General features: G+C 43.2%; 1 protein-coding gene across 1 annotated transcript; it reads left to right on the top strand.

Annotated features, from left to right (window-relative positions):
• The first annotated feature begins 1,526 nt into the window (after window positions 1-1,526).
• Window positions 1,527-13,594, top strand: ltn1 (listerin E3 ubiquitin protein ligase 1). The gene is made up of 32 exons (XM_076101886.1): window positions 1,527-1,683; window positions 1,788-1,994; window positions 2,175-2,273; window positions 2,375-2,605; window positions 2,691-2,743; window positions 2,848-3,028; window positions 3,342-3,515; window positions 3,631-3,821; window positions 4,775-4,922; window positions 5,009-5,266; window positions 5,424-5,735; window positions 5,857-6,072; window positions 6,161-6,202; window positions 6,304-6,493; window positions 6,662-6,901; window positions 6,994-7,147; window positions 7,291-7,441; window positions 7,627-7,837; window positions 7,968-8,112; window positions 8,257-8,370; window positions 8,485-8,612; window positions 8,711-8,846; window positions 8,971-9,115; window positions 9,364-9,577; window positions 9,809-10,046; window positions 10,496-10,573; window positions 10,738-10,924; window positions 11,042-11,207; window positions 11,297-11,517; window positions 11,646-11,840; window positions 12,327-12,494; window positions 12,894-13,594. Exons 1-32 carry the CDS (start codon window positions 1,642-1,644, stop codon window positions 12,954-12,956), a joined length of 5,298 nt encoding a protein of 1,765 aa, XP_075958001.1. The 5' UTR covers window positions 1,527-1,641; the 3' UTR covers window positions 12,957-13,594.
• Window positions 13,595-19,795: the final 6,201 nt, after the last annotated feature.

The following is a 19,795-nucleotide window of genomic DNA, read 5'->3' as shown; positions in this document are numbered from 1 at the left end:
CTATGGTTACAGAGTTATATTACAAATCTCAGCAAATGTTTTTGATTGATGCAAAAAGAGTATATTAAAATATTTTTCAATCCAAGTGCACGAGTTGTTAGTTTTATGTGCTGAGTTTGTTCTCATATCATTTTAATGTTTATGTTTGTTGTGCTAGAAGATCATCCAAGTCTAAAATCGAACATTTCCAGAGCAGCACAAGATGTTGACTACTAACCTTTCGCGGGTTCCACAATATGATTCCTTGTGATTTTGGAAACCTAAACCTTTCAGCTGACCACCCTCACAAAATGCCCCCTTGCCAATACAATGTGTCATATTAAATGTACTGTGTAAGGTCAAAAGAGGTAACATCCCAATGTTTCTATAGACTCCTACTTTCCTCTAGTGCCACATAGTCAGTAAATCAATTGATTGACAGTATTCATAGTGAGCAACAACGTATGTATTTAGTTTAATCAATTCCGTGTTTGTTTTTTTAAGTAAAAAGTGCTAATATTTGAGGATTAGTAAGTGTACAGCTCGAGTTACCTGCCTTGTTGACATCTCAAGTTCCTTTGCTGAAAGGAACAGTGTGTGAGATTTAGTGGCATCTAGTGCTGAGGATGCAGTTTACAAGCAACAACAGAATCCTCCGTTCTGCAGGTAGGAATATATCTTTAGGAATGTATTACTGCTGGGAGCTACTCTTATCAATACGTAGAATTTAAAAAAACAAATAATTCAGAACAGGTTTGAATCATTTAGATATAACTAAATATTGCTTCTAGAGCAGCAACAGTAATGTTTGCAACAGCAAAGTCACTATAAAGTAATTAATATCTCACTGGAAACAAATCTAAAATGACAATTAAATAAATAGCATTCCTGAGTGAAGTTGATATCACTTAGCAAAAATAGGCAAGTTAATCGTGTTAAAACACTGCATTTGCAATTTTACCACAGGTCCTCCTCGCCCTGCAGCACTCACGACATGCAGCATCACTGCAGTGTGACCACATATGATGATGATATCTATTACATAATCAGGATGATGTGTTTAGGGTTAGTATTTAGTATTATTCCCCAGTTTGTCTAGTATGATTCATTTTTTCAAAGTTGCTAGGCCTATATTGTCTCTCATGGGTCCACGACCTTCCTTCTCCCATATCCATCAATCCAAAATCAGCTGAGCTACAAGATAAAACACAAACAGGTATTAGTCAACAGATTCACACAGCCTAAAAATAACTTGGGGAAGCATTCAACAGGGTTATGCCAGCAGTGACACCAGACGGAGACAGTGCAGCATGTAATAATGTCATGGAGGAGAAGTGATGGTAACTGAAATGAGGAAAATTGGACTAACAGAAATATCAGTAAGGAATATTTTAGTACAGAAGTATAATGTGGCTGTTTATTAACTTCTTGAGAGACACTGGTTGAATAAAAAAGGACCTAGTATGCAGATGGCGCAGTAATGGTCTATGTCCAGAAGGAGGCAGTAATGCAACAGAACGGATGCCGGCTGCCGTAAAAACCCCAAATGAAGAAGAAGAGAGAGGAAGTCCTCAGTTCCGTCATACTTATCCCGAGCAGTGGCTCCACTCCGAGTCATTTAAAAGGATACAAACTGATTACTTTTAAGATTAATGCGAATCCATGGGGGGCAAGAATAAACAGCGAACTAAAGGAAATGTTCGGGTAAGTACTGATGTCTGTACGTTAACGTAGCTAACGGCGCAGTGTCCCAACTGTTTCATAACCACAACGTGTCTGCCTGGCTAACGTTTCTCTCCCGCTACTAGCCGTCCAGCAGCGGCCGAGCTGCTGCGGTGCTGACCCGGGAGGGTGGTGTCATCCCGGGGTTCGTGGGCTTCGACACGTCGGTCACCTCGGAGCTGAGTTATGTCCCCGCTATCCACGGCGCGGAGGAGATAGACAACCTGGTGGACGCAGATTTCCGCCTGGTGCTCAGGAAACTCTCGAAGAGGGATGTTGTTACCAGACTGAAGGTAAGTTTAAACGATATGGCCTTCCAATCACAGATAACACACACGTGTAATATAACACAGGTAGCTACAACCAACCGCTTGCAATATCAAGAAAAACAATCTCCCATTGGGTGTTGTTGAAGCCTCCCCGGGGTGTCTTTTGGTCCCGGTGTTGGTCTTGATGTTGGATTCTCCTCTCAGGCGGTGCAGGACTTTGGGTCCATGTGTCAGGAGCGGGACGCTGAAGAGGTGAAAGGGGTCCTGCCATACTGGCCAAGGATTTACTGCAAGATATCCGTGGTGAGCTGGTCATTCACCACACGACTTCATGTGCTCAAGTGTTTGACGCTTGTCTACATCGACTTTTGTAACTTTTGTCTCCATCAATATCGTCTCATCAGGACCACGATCGCCGGATCAGGGAGGCCACCCAGCAGGCCTTTGAGCAGCTGGTGCTGAAAGTGCGTCGCAGCTTGGCCCCCTTTCTGAAGAGCTTGATGGGCCACTGGATTCTGTCCCAGTGTGACACTTACACACCGGCAGCTTCCGCCGCATGCCAGGCCTTCCATGCTGCTTTCTCTCCCACCAAACAGCCGGAGGCTCTCGGCTTCTGCAAGGACGATATCCTCAGTGTGAGTAGTAGTGGTGGCCTTAGTGCGGACAAGGGAGCTTGTTATCTACTGAACTGAAAACAGTAAATTGTTCTTATAATTGCAGGTGCTTCAAGATATTTTGTTGAAGGAAACGGCAGACACACTGAGTGATCCACAGTAAGTTCAAGTCTCTGTGTCCGTTATACTAACTCTGTAGGCACAACAATGTTACATTCGGTCAGATCCTTTTGCTGAGGAAACTGGTTCCCCTTGTCCTCCAGAAGTGTGACGGAGGAGGAGAGAGAAGGCAAATATGTGCGCATGCTGACCAGTTCTCTGTTGGGGGTGAAGAGGCTGCTCTCCCTGCTGCTCCAGAGCGACAGGACGGCCCTGGAGGAAAGACTGGCACATCTTCTTAACTCCGGGAAGTTCTGGAAGTACAGCAAACACAAGACACCACAGGTACTGGCATTGAGTGGGACTCCTAAACACTTGGTATATGTTTTCATTTTGATGAACAGTTGTAGTTTTGCAAAGATTGTAAGGGATAATATGTGATATCCCCAAAAATACCTCATGCTACCTGAATCTTTGTGAGCTGGTCTCTCTGGATGCATTTAAAGGGATTTTAAATGGCGTAGAGGCAGTAACATCTGGCTGTAGATGTTTCAGTTAAAATGTTAAATTCCATCAGTTTGTCCTGCCAAATGCCACCTAAAATACATGCAATAATGTGTTTTGAATTATTAAATACTACTACTATGTTTCTCCACAGGTGCGAGGGGCATTTTTCGAGATGCTCTGTGCTCTGTGTGAGTTTACTCCAGGACTGGTCCAGGCTGAAGCAGCCCGACTCTGCCCCGCTATTCTCCTCAGCATTGACGACACGGATCCCGTAGTGCTGCCTCCAGTGTGGGAGGCTGTTCTCCACGTCGTCTCTACGATCCCGGTAAGGTCGCGTTCAAAGGAATGACCTCGCGTGTGCAGTCATGCTACTGCCATTGTATTGTCAGGTGTTCTGAAAGTGTTGTATCTGATCTCTGCTTTTCCTGCTCCTGCTACAGGATTGCTGGACACATGTGAACGCCAAGAAGGGCTTCTTACCTAAACTTTGGGCTCTACTGAAAGAGGGGGGCAAAGGCATGGCTAAAGCACTCCACCCTAATCTAATGCCCCTCCTCAGCAAACTGCCCCAGCAGGTCACCGATCCGACCGTGGACTTCCACACCACCTTCTTCTCTTCACTCATACAAGGGTAATTAGTTTTTGTGTGTGTTGGTACAATGTAAAGTATTTGCCCTCCTGGTGTTTTTCCTACGTTGTTGCATTATAACCTGGAATTATAAGTGGAGTTCTATTGTGCGTGCCCATGTATTCACCCTTCAATTACCTTCAGAAGTCACATGATTAGTTAAATACAATCCACCTGTAAGCAGTAGTTTCTTTATTACCCAATCCTGTCTTCTTCTCCAGAACCTCGTCCCTGACCTGTCTAGAGAGCTCCTTGGTCTTCATGTTGCTTAGAGGTGTAGACTCCAGCCTTTCAGAACGGGTGTAAAGAGACTGAGGTCATGTGACGGATCATATGACACTGAGATTGCACACACTGCACAAATTGTGTGACTTTCAAAGGCAATTGGTGGCACCAGATCCTATTTAGGGACTATGAACACATAGTCACCACTTTTTAGGTTTGAAAATCTTTTTTTTTATTTTACGTCTCCATTTTTTTGGGGCACATTCCATGCAATCCATTCAAATGCCTGGTTATAATGCAACACAATGATAAGAAAAAACAAGGGGGGGGGGGGGGGGGATACTTTTTCAAGGCACTATATTATGCGCTTGGACCGGATGATTATTCAATATTGCTATTATTTATCAAATATTAAGGAAACAATATTGTGAAAATCAGCTCATTTTGTGTGATCACTTCAGAAAATCCTGTTGGCCAAATCAGATTCTATGCAAATTTGTAACTATAATCAAAGGACATTGTAATTTGAAATCTTACTTTACAGATTAAAACACCTTTTCCTGATTCGTTGCACTGAGCAGTGATTTAAATTCAGTCGGATGTGATTTTGAATATATTTGTCATATCTTCAGATATCTTGTGATAAAAAGAATCCACTTGCTCTCGTTGTAAGTTACAAATCATTACTCCTGTATCGCACTCATCATCAAGTGTCCCTGCGTTTGTCTCAGGCTGTCAAGTGAGCGTGCTGCGACAAGTCCATCGGAAAGTGCCGTTATAGTGGCGTCCGTTGTTGAGTGCTTGCGGTACTGCATACTGCACAACACAGAAGAAGAGGAGGAACAGAAGAAAATACGAACCATGCTTATTTCACAGCAGGTGGGATCACAGAGTTAGACATATTTCCCCGTACATGTCAGATCTACTTAGGTCCGGTCTCACATTGTTTTGTTGTCTTTCTGTAGCTCCTGCCACTTCTAGAAAAGGCTCTTGGAAACCCCTCCCATCAAAATGGTCCCCTCTTCTTTTTGGTCACTGAAATGCTTGTTTCCTGGGAGAAAAAGGCCGGCCTACATCGTGAAGACGAAGCTAATGACAGCAGGGATGTCTTTCAAGTGCTTCTGGCAGACTTCTGGGAGGCGCTGGGTCTTCTGTTTATGCGTTATGCCGACAACGAGGATGCAGATCCCCAGGCTTTGGAAGGAGTAGCCACCTTGCTGCAGGTGAGTTTGGTTTGGGGAATCTCCGGTTCAGACATACAAGGATACAGCTGCTCAACATGGCTGTCGGAGCCATTCGTGTCTTTTTAAAAGTGGCCGAAGTGAAACCGAAAACACAATGCCTAAATAAATCCGCTCTCGCTTTCTCTTGTGTCTCCAGGTAATGCGCTACCCTGAGAGGGTGAAAAGCAAGCACGCCCGGAAGACGAAATCTGTCAAGATCTGTTTCTCTCAGCCAGAGAACAATGAGAAAAGTGGAGTTGAGGGTGACGGCGTTGAGAAGCCGGCTCAGACAGAGTCGGAGCCGGTGAATGAGACGGCATTTGGGTCCCTACAGACCCAGCATTTCGAGGACGTAGTGTGTCAGCTGGCCCAGCTGTGCCTGGCGCATGTGAATGAGAAAAACTCGGAGAGACATCTTGTTTTCCTCTCCCTTCTCCTGCAGTCTTTCCACACACCCAGGGTCTTCAGTGTAAGTCGTTTTGAGCCATGTATCTTGTCTTTTTTTTAAATGACCGAATCTGTGAAAAATATGTACAATTGAAAGAATTACACATAAAATTCCCCCCCCCCCTACACCGTTCTTGCATTAGACATTGGTTGAGTTGGAAGACAAACTAGCAGACGGCGAGCTGAGGGATGAGGTGACCATGAAGAATCCAGCGATGCAGTTCCTGCTGGAGCGGGCGGTGGTGTGGCTGGCCGAGGAGGGCCGCACAGACACCGAGCACTTGGTGGAGATGGTCTTCAGCTCACTCTACTGCTGCAGCCAGCAGGAGACCACCCGCATCCTCAACCATATCAGCACGGTAACCTAAGATGCAGATGCCAGAAGGTCTGACCTGATAATGCTGCTGTTTCTTTGCTGACATCAGTGCTCTTCCCTCTGGTTTCTAGATGGATTTGCAGTGGGGAATCATCCTGCAAATTATTCAGAGGGTATGTTTCTTCCCTTCACAGATCAAAGTGTGTTATCTACCTATACATCACGTGTACATGTAGGTAGTTCTAAACACCTGTGTCACTGTCTGTCCTGTCAGGCGTGTTCAGATCCTGAGACGCTCACGAGCTGTCACGATTGGCTGAAAGGTTCAGTTCTTGGCGAGCAACTCCTGGGATTGACTGAGGAGCTGTGCAAGGTGGGAGGCAGCTCTCCCAGTTCTACCTCTTCTACCAGCAACCACAGTTGGACACTTATCAGCTTGGTCCTCTCTCAGCACCACAACAATGGTGAACACACACACACACACACACATCATCACACATGCACTTGCAAGTTTTTAGTTTTTTTTCAGTGGAAAAGTACTTTTTCGCTGGACTCTTGATGCTCATCAGTTATGGATTTTTACTATTTTTCACCAGACAATCATCTTTTGTTCTCTGTATTTACTTGTGCAGGGCCTGTGATAGGGGAGGTGTACTTGGAGAAGATCTTAGAGAGGCTCCACGCCACTCTCTCCGAGACCAAGAGTCTGTCGGATGCAGGCGACATGGAGCCACTCATCTGCTTCATCTGCGACGTGGCCTCCACGTTCTTCTCTTCTGTGCAAGACTGTCTTCTGCTTCTCTCTGCTGAGGAACTCTTGCTCACCGTCTTCCAGCTCACCGCCCAAGATCAAACACACACACACCTGTCTGGTAGGTACTGGCACAGCGCACAAACGCATATTCTTTTCAGGGAAGCTGACTAACAAAGTTTTTATTTATTTATTTATTTATTTTTTCCAAAGACTCCCTTTTAGGTAAGCTGAGGAAAGTGTGTGTGGCTGGGGTCCAGTCATTGGTTCAACACTCTGAATATGAGGTCAAGGAAGGTGGTTTCCTGCACAGCGCAGCCCTTTGGGTGACAAAGCAACTACTCACCATTTCTCTGGATATTAAAAGGTAACAAAACACCCTCTGTGGGTTTGTCAGTAATCCCTTCCCTTACATTTGGGCCTGTACGTCGTGTCTGTATCTATGCAAACATATCTTAAGAATCTGTCCCAAGGCGTTGCCGTGGTTCAAGCTTCCTCTTCTGTGTTTAGTTTGCAGGTTCTAATAGTGGCTGTACAGAGCCTAGTGGAGACAATCCTCTCAGTCTGCGATGAAGAGTCCTCCCTCCTCGTCCAGTTCTTTACACAACTGACGCCCAGCCAGACAGAATGGACAAGAATACGACGGGCCTTACCACCTCAGGTGAGCCAGCCAATCCATCCTCCTGACATAAGGAAATTCTATTTCTAATTCTGACACCACTATACATTTGTTATGCAGACTTTGCCGTGGAAGGATTCTGCTTTTATTAGATTCTCCACGTGGAACTCTTTGACATTCATTCATTCATGCATGCGTTCTTCCCCCTTTTTCCCCGTCGTCTGCAGTGGATCAAAACCCCTCTACTGTCCGGCCGTCACCGAGGCGTTTGTGAAAACCCCTCCATGGAAATCTGGAAGTTTAGGGTGTCGGCCAGGCCACCAGCCCACCTCTGTGCCTGTGCCCTGTTGGGGAGGGTGGCCCAGACTGTCGCGTTCACACCTTGTGACAAAGAGGAGGCAGACTGTGCTTCACGCTTGCCAAACCTTAAGTACACAGGTACACAAACACTCACAGGAAATTAACTAAATGTCTCTGTAACTTTGGTGGTTTTTTCAGTTTTGAATCTGTCCAAGTCAATCTATGATGCTGTTTAATATGTTTGTATGTGCGTGCTTTTCTTTGGCAGTTTCAGAGCTGTTGTATGCACTGCAGTGGTGTAAGGAGGTCGAGGACATCCCTGCCTATCACAGCCTGCTGACTGACTCGGGGCTCTTAGGAGGACTCCAGAGCCAGGTTCCAATGAAAGATCTGCTGGGGACACTCTACTCAAGGTGCCCTACACACAAGATCAACACATGTAATCCGTTTTGCATTTCATGGAGCCTCTTCAAAAGATTTTTTGAAGAAATGTAATACATTACATAGCTTCTGAAGAAACGGTATCCAGTGAATATATGTGTGTTGTTACCCTGTAGGTCGGTGGAGGATGGAGGTCTCTGGTCTCTGACTCTGGAGAACTATATCCACACCAATAACTTGGCAGCCACACACAGTGCAACCGTGAGGAGGCTTTACGGCAGTGCAGACAGGTTTAACCATTTATTTATTAATGTCGTTTTTTTATTTTTTTTATTTCACACTCAAATCTTTTTACATGGCCCCTCTCACCACTGTTGCATACTGAAAATGGTCCGTTTGGTCAGTTTGTTCCCGGTGTCTCAGAGCAAACTGAGCACGCTCCAGGTGCTCTGCCCCACCATGACCACAGAGGACCAAGAGACTCTTGTGGCTCTGGCAACTGCTGGAATAATCAACTGGCAAGAAAATGACAGTGAGATTACACACATAAAAACACACACACACAAGTGTATACATGCACATTTTGGACTTGAACCAAACGAATGATGTTGGTGTGTGTGTGTGTCACAGATGTGTACGGGTGTCTTGCGGTGCTGCTGTGCTGTCTAAAAGCCAACACTCACGTAGAGGAGGAGGTTCTGCAGGCTATCCTGGCCACCGTGATGGAGTGGAGGAGCAGCAAGGAGGATTGGTTCCTCTTTAGCAGGTAATGTGGTCACACAGACATTTTAAACATTCTTTTAATGTTTATTTAATCTCTTGAAACACTGTTCAAAGTTCCGATGCTTTCTTACTGATCCATCTACATCTGTCACATCTTGGTGTTTCAGTGATCTGTCTAAAGCAACTGCAGAACAGTTGAACCTTGCTGCGGAGATGATGCGCTTTCTGTCCTGGCTGGTGACTAATTGTCCCAGAGTTCTCGGGGGCAGCCAGTGGGATTTCTTGCTCTGCTCCATGTTGGCGTGGTTGGAGGTGAGACATTGATCGTGCTTATTGTGTGGTTTTGGGGGACTTTGAGGTCAGAGGCCATTGAGCGGCTACAGAGTTGAGCTCTCGGGGGTTGAACTCTTCACCTTAGTTATTTGAGTTGTTGGAGTGCTCACCATGCTACTCTGCTGACCCTAAATAAAGGAATATCTTTCTGTTTTGTTTCTTATTCACGGCACGCATCTGCTGTCCTTCTCGATCCTCGACTTCATTTGCTTGCCTTCCAATTTCAGACGGCCAGCGAGAATGTGAGCAGCTTATGGAACCCTTGGGTGCAGTTGTTTGTGTGTGAGAACGCTGCAGCGATAGTGAAGCTGAACCAGTTCTTCACATCGTCTTCTCCCGATGTGCTGGAGAAACTGCCGTCCGAGCTGACCCGTGAGTGGACGGAGTTCTTCGTGGAAGGAATCTTCAACCTGCTCTTTCCTTTACCGGTCAACATCACAGGTGTGTGTGTGTGTGGATTTAGTTTAACTTATGACAGAATCTCTGAGAAGCAAGCCTACTCGGGGGGAAGTCAAGCACCAAAATGTACCAAATACTTGCTTTTCATTTAGCATATCACTAGTAAATAATGACCATTTATCCATGTCTATCTCTAATCTTTTAAAATGTATGTAACCGCTTTATGTAACAGTCCTGAATTCACAACTCGTATTGCTTCTTGTCTGAATGCAGATGCCTTCACTGAACCGGATGACCCTGTTTTCCCATTGGCGGTGCTGCAGTCAGTCGGCATGGCTCTGACATATGTGCGTGTGGAGCAGCTGACACAGAACTCCCTTCCACCACGGTTCATAGCGGACCAGAAGACAAACCTGCCAGAGCCCCTCCAGACGCTCCTCAACACTTTCTGTCCTCTGCTGCTGTTCAAGGCCAGGCCTCTGCAGATCACGGTCCACCACTTGTTAGAAAAGTAAGGATTTTATTATAAGAGTGTGTATCAGTGCGCGAATGTGGGTACATTTCTCTTGAATTAACAGAGAAAAGCATTTCTGCTAAAAAGTGACTTAGTACTTAGTCTCTGTTATGGTTTCAGTTCTCAGTCTAAAAAAGAAAAGTAAAAATGTATTTTATCATTTCCACAAAAACAAAACGCATTCACCTGTATTAACAGGGCGGTCTAGCAGCAATCCTACAGCACCATAAATTACATTTATAGAACAACTATAACACAATCACATTTTTCTAAATTTTTTTTAAAGATGTCAGCGTCATAAAATAAGACTGGAAAAAAACAATCGACAATCCCTTCAATCGTTGATATATCATACAATCGCCAATCTGCACAAGCCTAGAATGATCCCTCATGCTTACCACAAGATATAAAAGAAAACTGAACATGGTTGCTGATTGTCAATTCAGGGTCATGCCTCAGCTGCCCGAGTGTGACGGAGAAGGAGACAACAACAAGTCTGATGATGATGGTGATGAGCCATGTCTGTAAGTAAACTGAGGAAATCATAATACTGTGTGTTTCTGTGTGTTACTGTGTGTTTATTTATATATATATATATATATATATATATATATATATATATATATATATTTAAAGGAAGTTATATTTTCAAATTGTTCTTACAGTTCCGTTTCATTTCTGTGTTAAGTTCTCCTCCCGCGTCTCTGATGGCCATCTTGTCGACCTGTGAGGAACTGTGCGATAGTATCCTGGCAGGGGTTCAAGTAGGAGAGTTCGCAGTGGTCCAGCCTCTCGGTGTGGAGTACTCCTGCATCCTGGGATACTTACTGGCCTGGAAGCTGCTCCTCACCTTTTTCAAATCCTCACCCTCCCATGTGAGTCATGATGCTTCCTTTTTTTTTTGGAGTGTATGAGATTATATACATATTTATACGACTGTGTGCTTTGAAATGTTGTCACAGTATTGACTCCTCCTCTGATTGTATTTCTAGCTGCGAGCCCATTATGCCCAGTATCTTAGGAGAAGCGGCTGCCTTAACAAGCTCCTCCTTCACCTCTTCAAACTGATGCCGGAGAACCCCATCTATCCCGGCCAGGGGCCAGACACAAAGGAGACCAAAACCTTCTTTACAGAGAGCCAGTCTCTGGCTGTTCACAGTAAATTAGAACACACGCGCATGCAAAACGTCCGTACATAGCTGGGAAATGTGAACAAGCTTTTCACCTCTGCATTTTCTTGCCCGCAGACAGCGAGAGCGTTGAGTGGGAGCTCCCTCACCTGGCTTGCAGTGTATACTATAGCACAGTGCAGGATCTGCCTGCAATGGTGCGGCTTTGGTGGAACAGCCAGGAGAAGAGAGTGAGCGCCGCTGTGGAGAAGTTCACCATTAAATACGTCAGCCCTGTTCTCTCAGCCCAGGAAATCTCCTCCGTCCACTCGAGCACCCAGTTGTTTGACAGCATGACTGTAAGTTTAACGAAGACATTGCTCCGAGTGTATCTGCAACGTTTACTAGTTCAGGTTACTTCCTGTAAGACTGAACTCCCCCAACGGCAAAAGGCAAACGGTGTATGTATTTATCTTAATGCCCGCAGGTGAAGGCCCGCTCAGCAGCGCGGGAGGTGATCGCTACATATTCTGTGGACGAGATCTTCATTGAGTTGGTGATTCAGCTACCACAGAACTACCCTCTAGGCTCCATCACTGTAGAGAGTGGGAGGCGCGTGGGAGTTGCTGTGCAGCAGTGGAGGAACTGGATGCTGCAGCTGAGCACTTACCTCACACATCAGGTAGAAACACAAACACACAATATATGTTGTAAGTAGTGTCTGTTGTTCAACCTGAAGCTAGATTATATTCCTACCAGTGAAGTTCTCTTGAGCCAAAACCGTTCTAGGAATAAGGATTGATGTCATTGGGGTTTTACAGCTGTTACTGTTTGATACTACCACTGTTCATAATACTCCTTAAAGGTTTTATTGCACTTATAGTTACAAGCATAGTTGTTATCTTCGAGATATCCAGACACAGAGAGCAGAGGAGATGTTTCTGCGTGATAATAAATCACAGCAAAAAGTTATGATAATAGAACCGGTAGTTTTCGGAACTCAGCAATACTGCCGTCTTTAATACTTTATCCCTGGGGGCCATTCATTACTGGGTTTCACCAGCCAACCCGAATAAGGAGGCTTTAAAGATTCTTTCTTTTTAGGGCTCGGCTAAGGAAGAGAGGATGAAACGAGTGAGAAAATGTAACTGTGGGTTTGTTTGTTCAGAATGGCAGCATAATGGAGGGCCTGGCTCTGTGGAAGAACAACGTGGATAAGCGTTTCGAGGGAATAGAGGATTGTATGATCTGCTTCTCTGTTATCCACGGCTCCAACTACTCCCTACCCAAGAAGGGATGCCGCACCTGCAAAAAGAAGTTCCACTCAGCGTGTTTGGTGAGATATACGTGTATATATGTATATAGATATATATTAGATCATATGGTGGAAGATCTTCAGGGCCTTCTCTGCAGATGTTTTTGTATTTGATTGATCATCATAACAGAGAGAGACCCTTAGCACTGGTAACAAACTGTAGTGCGTCTGTATATAAGTGTTGTGGCACAATGATGTTTCTTCAGGAATTTATCTTTATATCGAGAGCTAATTAAAGGCATAATTCATAAATCCACAGCCCCACTACCGGCTGTGTCATACGCTTTTCTGTCTCTCAAATGCCATATACAATATAATGCACGACGACATATAGTTTAACATGAACATACTTTGCTTTCTGACATCGTTTTGTTGTCGTCGTTGTTTACACTGATCCATTTCTTTCTCATCTTTCTACAGTACAAGTGGTTCACATCCAGCAACAAGTCCACATGTCCACTGTGCAGAGAAACGTTCTTCTAACGCAGTCGGTTGACCGGGGCTCAAAGGTTGACGGTGTTTGTGATTTCATATGGAAGGTTAATAATATCTCGCTCATTAGATCACAATATGGGTTGAAATTCATTCTCAGAGGCTTTTCTCTGACTGGAACTGAACTTAAGTAGAGTTAAAAACTAGTGATGATTATATTTCAGTGACTTTAATGTTGAATTCCAGTAGTTAGGGTTGTGATGCTGTCATCAGTTTGTTTATATCAGTGCTTTTACTGTGCTGTATATGCGCAACATCAGTAGATCCCTGCCGGTGTTTTTCAGAATGAGCTTTTATCTTTTTGTAGACTTACGTAGAAACATACAGGTGTGTAGAAGAGGCTCAATCACCAAAGCTGGTTTAAATTGTATATAAGCACCTGTCAAAATAAGTAATTTTACAAATATAAAAAAAAAAAAAAAAGATTCCCAGAAAAGGTTTGAAAAATATTTCCTAATATTTAGGAGTGCAAAGAGATCATGTCTTATTCGTGACATGCCTTATACCATTATGACATGGTGAGATCACCTCATGAAAAGCAGGAAAGGGTTTTAACTTCAGAATGCCAATGCTTCCCCTGTGCCTGTATACAGCTGGAAAATAAATAAAATACCTCTGGATGGATACTATTTACTGATGCAATTTGTCTTTGCTGCAGCACTTACTACAGGGGTCAAACAAAACGTGCACAGAGGAAAAAGTGCAAGCCACGTTCCACACAGAGACTGATATTGATGTAGTTTAAATATATGCTAGAACATGTAAGGCTTACACTGCGTACTAATATTGTTTAGTTCTGATCTGAATGTGATGGATTGCAGCGAGTGTTGTATTACCTTTAATAGTTCTGATGACTCCTCACATGCATACTAGTTTGTACTGGCTTTGTTTAACAGACTGATCCGGCAGCCCTACAGGATGTTACAGCTTCCAGACCGAGAACAGAACAAAGTACAGCGCTTAGAATTTCCTTATGAGTTGTGTAATACAGAACAATGCATATGCAGGGCTACATGAATGTGGCACAAAGACTGCCTATGCATATTTTTTACTTTATGCATACACATACCTTTTTACTCTTGAATCCACAGTTTTCTAAATCTGGCCCGAGGTGCATTGTGATGCTCATGAGCCATTAAATATCTTTGCCAAAGCTAGCCTCTTGTATAAGTTAATGATCGTTTTGTATGATAATACAGTTTCCGGGGCTTGATTCTCTAAGTATCAAGATTAATGATCACAAAGGAAAAACCTATTGGGACTATGTAAAATATTTGATTCCAGCTGGGACCAGCTCTCCCTCTTGGCTATAAACGACTGTATTGAGGAATATAGGTCAACAAATGTGACATTCATGATATGCTTTCACTTTATGTTCCATAACTTTATGTTAACTGTAAGTCAACTGTCAACTGTAATGAAGCCCAAGTGCTTCCGTGAACTGTTATGTTAACCGGAGCCTCCAATTACAGTTATGATATTTTCATATAACCGTTACTGTAAATTAACCTGTGCTAGTTTCCAGGAAAAGACTGTAATTAGCCTCAGCCTGTGACTGCTGGCACCAGTCTGCCACGCTCATTTATCTTGGGTCCACCACCTCCTCACGTTGAATAATTTATCTGTTTAATGGAGGCTTGCTCTCATCAGTTGTTCCTATGGAATTAATTATGACAGATTAAGCATGATCAATGAATTAATCCCTATCATTTGATCTGCCGTCTGTGTGTGTGTGTGTAAGCCTGTGTGCATTTGTAATTCATTATTGCGATCAAAATATATCAATATATACAGCCAGCATCCATCATCATCTGCCCTTGACCTTTTTAATGGCCATTGATCTGTTTGCTAGGCATACATATTTATACTGAAATCCCCGTCTCTGACAAGTTTTGACACACACACACACACACACGCACACACGCACTCGGACAGCCTCAAATCTTACTGCTCATTATCTGCTTGATTAAGCAGTGCTGCAAATGGTATGCACTACAATACTGTGGTGTGTGCAGCCTATTATTTTCATAATATAGGTCAGTCTTTACCAGAAGATGGCAGCATAAGCACAAGACACGACTGTGAGGAATGAAACTACTATTTGAGGAGATATGTACATATTTAACTGAAATTCTTTTTCTGGTCTATTTAGGTGGATTAAATAACCTACAAAGATCACATTTTTACTGTTACATGTTCTGTCTTGTTGCTTGTCGGACAAAGAATTTTTCAGTCCACCAAAATAATTAATGGGCAATTTTTAAAGGGAATTAATAAGAGGTCCCACGGGGATCATTAATGTGCCATCTGTAATTACTCAATTGAATTTGACGAATAAATTCAGTCACAATGCTGGAGCCTCTGCAGTCTGAAAGTTGGAGACCCGGGACCATGAGGATATAAACAGTGTTCGAGGGATGGGTGCTACCAGTCAACATGGTTGAAGATATGGAAACGTGACTTTGACCTTTCTGAAAACATGATATTGAAAATATCAATTAATACTCTCAAACATTAGGTTTTAATTTGACGTAATCAGACTTAAAAGTACTTTGCTATTATAAGAAACTCAATTTGTTTAATAATAAAGAAATGAAACCAGGATTTATGTGCTTTAGGTGATGAATATTAAGTTTCTTTTGTTAAAAGAGACAAAGAGCGCGTATCAGATTACCTGTCTCCTTCCTTAATACTGAAAGTGCTTGAGATGCCATCCATCCATATAAGCTTTCCTCTTACACTGACCCACTTGCATGAAACTGCTGTGCTAGTACTAGCTAATTAGCAGCCAACCTGCCTTCAACCAGTCAGTTCAGCGGCTTTTCTGGCCTTCAAACCTGATTGGTGGAGGCTCGGTTACTTCATAATTAGCCAGGCCTAGTGAGCGCTCATTTAGCTCTCCCTGACCCATTTGTGAGCCTATTAACATTCCAAGCCGTTTGTAGGAGGTCCCATCCTAGTCACGCCACTCCTCAACACTGCAGGCAACTGCTCGGCTCTGGAAATGTCTTTGAATTTGTGTGTGTGTGTGTGTGTGTGTGTGTGTGTTACACGTGCATGTTCCTGTCAGTGTGACTCTGATATTAATTCTATTGAAATGAATCCCACTCTTTTATTTGCCTCTGTGTAGCTGGTCTCTCTCTCTCTCGCTCTCTCTCTCTCTCTCTCTCTGTGTGCCTCTCTCCCATGTTCACCATCATACAGCACACTATGAAATTACACACAGCATACAATCAATATCTGAATTTGTTGAATGCGATCTTGGGAATTTATCATGTTCATTTGTCCTAAACCAAAGCAGGGGACTTTACAATTCTATTGGGGTTATTCTCTCAACTGCACTCAGAAGCAAAATGATCAATTTTATTAACATTTGCCATTTTCATATAATTAAGGTAATAAACAATGATTATTGACCTCAGTCTATTGCCTCCTAGACATGCATTTGTATTAGTCATTAAGGCTGGAGAAGGCCGCCTGGTCTGCCACAGTTTAAATCTAATGTTATTACTCTGTCATCACGTACAGGCCTTTTATGGGTTTCTATTACCACTGCTGGGTTATAGCAGCATTGGAGGACACCCAAAGACCAGGTGGCTGAGTGTTCTGGTTTCAAAAAACTGGCTGTGATTCAGAACTAGAAAATTCTATATTTTAAGGCTATAGAAACTGAAAAGAGCAAGTAGAATGCATGCAATATCGTTTTGTTACAGAATGCGTGGTAACAGTAAAAAGAAGAATTAAAAGGCCATGTCTAATTTGATTTAGAAATGGTATCAGTAGGCATGTGTGCATATTCTATTCATGACTATTTAAATATCCACGTTATCATTTTATTATAAAACAGTTTATCAGAATAACCGTAAAGAGCATATCTTAGAATCAAGTTTTAAAAAGTGTATTTTAAAGGAACACGGTGCAGTATTTATAGGGGAATATATTAGCAGAAATGGAATATAATACTAATAAGTATGTTTTCTTTAGTGTATAATTACCTGAAATTAAGAAATGTTGTGTTTTTGTTACCTCAGAATAAGCCGTTTATATCAACATACGGTGTGTGTCCTCTTCAAGGAGCGGGCCGCCATGTTTCTACAGTAGCCTAGAACGGACAAACCAATCAACGGCTATATAGAGCCATTCGCATTTTGACGCTTTCGCATTGCCCACCACGGTTCTCCTACAAGCTTGGCACACGGAAGAAGTTTCAGTTGTTTGCAATCTACAACCTCACCGCTAGATGCCGCCAAATCCCACACACTGCACCTTTAAGTCCAATTGAACTAACTCTCCCATGATGAAGGGGCAATGCACGGCAAAGGACTATTTAAGTATTCTGTAGCTCTGCCTAAGTTCACAGTCAAGCACCAGCAGCATAAAGTCTGCCTACAAATAGCACTGGCGGTGTACTTTTTGTCCTAACAGAAAAACCTCTACATGTAGTCTTCAGTCAACCGACCCAAAAGTGGTGCCATAGTCTTCAGAACTAACAACACATGAGAAGTGTTAAAGGAATCCGAGCATGGCCATATCCTTTTAGATGCAACTAGGACAAATACACGAGTGGTACATCCTGAATATTTTAGGTTGTGTGTGTGTGTGTGTGTGTTAACTCCTGAACATGAGCTAAATAGATGCAGGGAACAGAGACAGTTAGGCTTTAGCTCAGTGTGAGTTTACTCTTTAGTGTTATTGTCATTAAAAGTAGAGACTTACTGTGGCCTACCGAGAGTTCACATACAGACCTCAATCACATCCCATTCACTAAAGTTAGAGAAACCCACAGGCATGCCCATATATTGTACAAATGCTCTATATATTGTGATAGGGGCTAAGGAAATGGACTTCTATTCCCTGTGGCAAAATTTGATTTACTGTTCTATTTAAATGGCCACAGTCTTTCAGAGAGGGTTGGTGTTGTAGCTGAGCCTGAGGGTGTTTAGATACATCAGGCTGTAAAGTATCCATTTAACATACAATGCAGAAGGCACACAGAGTAGAGGAAAGCACTGCAATTAGCACATTCAAATCATACTCGTGCATTTAAATCCAACATTTGGGTCCTGTTTTGATATTTTCTTTCTATCGTGAGAGTGTTTCACATTCTGTATTTGTAGCCAGGCTGTCAGTGTGGCTCTATGTATATCGAAGTCGGTCGGTCGGTCAAGTCCACCACTTTGGTCCAGACTGAAATGCTAACAAGCAAATGACTTTTAAACATTGTTATCGTGAGCCTGTTAGAATGCTGACAGTAGGATTTAGCTCACAGCACTGCAATATTCAGGTAAAGTACACGTACCTCCGAATTGTGCTTGAGTACAATGCTTGAGTAAATGTACCACTTCTGTAGACTCTTACTCTTTTTATCTCAAAATATTTTTCAGTATCAGTCGAATAAAAAGTCATGAGGCTCAAACAAAACTCCGTCGTTTTCTCACCTTGACATCAAAGTTGTCTTGATATCTTTGCCGACATCATTCAGAGAGACACCTTATTTTTAAGTTACTGGACTGCCTGTCCCTCTCTGCTTCCGCTGTAGTATTTACTGCAGTGACTATATCAAAATCCGACACAGGCTGGTTCTGCTTGTCCGCATCAATCATCAGAACGGCTCAGCTGATAAACAAGTGATATGGCCCGGTGCAGTGCCACAAACTAAGTGACAAAGCATCAGATCCTTGAAGTTTTTACACAATTAGGTAAATCCTAATTGGCAATTACTTTGATTTGTAATCCTAAAGGTATTTAATGAGCTCATTTAATGGTGCCATGGAGCATGATAGAGAATGGTAATTGGTTTTCATAAGAAGTGTAAAAATCAAGGTGTGCTTGTGAAGTGGGTGGAGCCATTACGAGAACATTTCCTACAAAAGAAGTTCAGGAAAGAATCTCGAAACCCCAGCTGTGGAGCAATAAAAGACACACATGGAGTTTTGAAGTGAGATGTTTTGGTGCTGGCAGCTCCCCTCTTAATGATCATCCATTGATAATGATGTATTTATGTACATCCATCTTCAAGGGTAAAGCTGAAAGGTAAAAAAAAAAAAGTGTGTTCACTGGCCATGCAGCTTTTTACAGCTGTAAAAGTGGACGTCTCACTCTCCAGTTCTAACAAGGTCAAAGCTGTCTGGAAAGAGTGAGACCGGGGAACTAATATATACTCCAGGAAAAAGAGTCATCCCTCATACACACAGCAGACGGAGGACTGGAGGGAGAGAGAGAGGAGGGAGGAACAGTGTGAGACCGAGAAAAGAATGGAGATGAGCGAGCAGAAGGGGAGAAGGGGAGATTAGGACAGTGAGATGGGGAAGACGGAGAGAGGAGGCAACTAGATAATGGAGAACTGGAACAGGGAGTGGGGGAGGAAGAGTGTAGAGGAAGAGAGTGTAGCTGACTGCCCTACCCTAAAGCAGCGATGATATGACAGTTGTCTGAGGCCAAATCAGAGGCCAACTCATTCCACTGATGAATGCCTCTGGCTTTACCAACCTTCACACTCAGGGATGAATGCACAACTACTTTCTCGCTCTTTTGCTGTATCTAAGAGAACGACTCTTTTGTAACACTTCCGTTTTAGATAAGTCATAACTGCGCCACCATTATACATTCCCAACAAAAGGAGACTATTATTAGCTGATCTGAGACATAACTCATTCCCATGCTGTGGTCCTATACCCAGCTTTTATCTCTGTGACATTAGCGTGACTCGGCCATGCTGGCACCAGTCAGCGGCACTCATGTACACTCACATGCCCTGCTTGTCATTTCCTGCATGTATTCAGCTAATGGCTAATAAATCAATCAAATCAAGCTTATGACAATGGAATGAT

This window comes from Anarhichas minor, unplaced genomic scaffold (genome assembly GCF_050575085.1).
Source record: "Anarhichas minor isolate MPS153535 unplaced genomic scaffold, ASM5057508v1 ptg000027l, whole genome shotgun sequence".
Classification (NCBI taxonomy): domain Eukaryota; kingdom Metazoa; phylum Chordata; class Actinopteri; order Perciformes; family Anarhichadidae; genus Anarhichas; species Anarhichas minor.
Note: the sequence above shows the minus strand (reverse complement) of the source record. Positions and strands in the feature narration are given on the sequence as shown.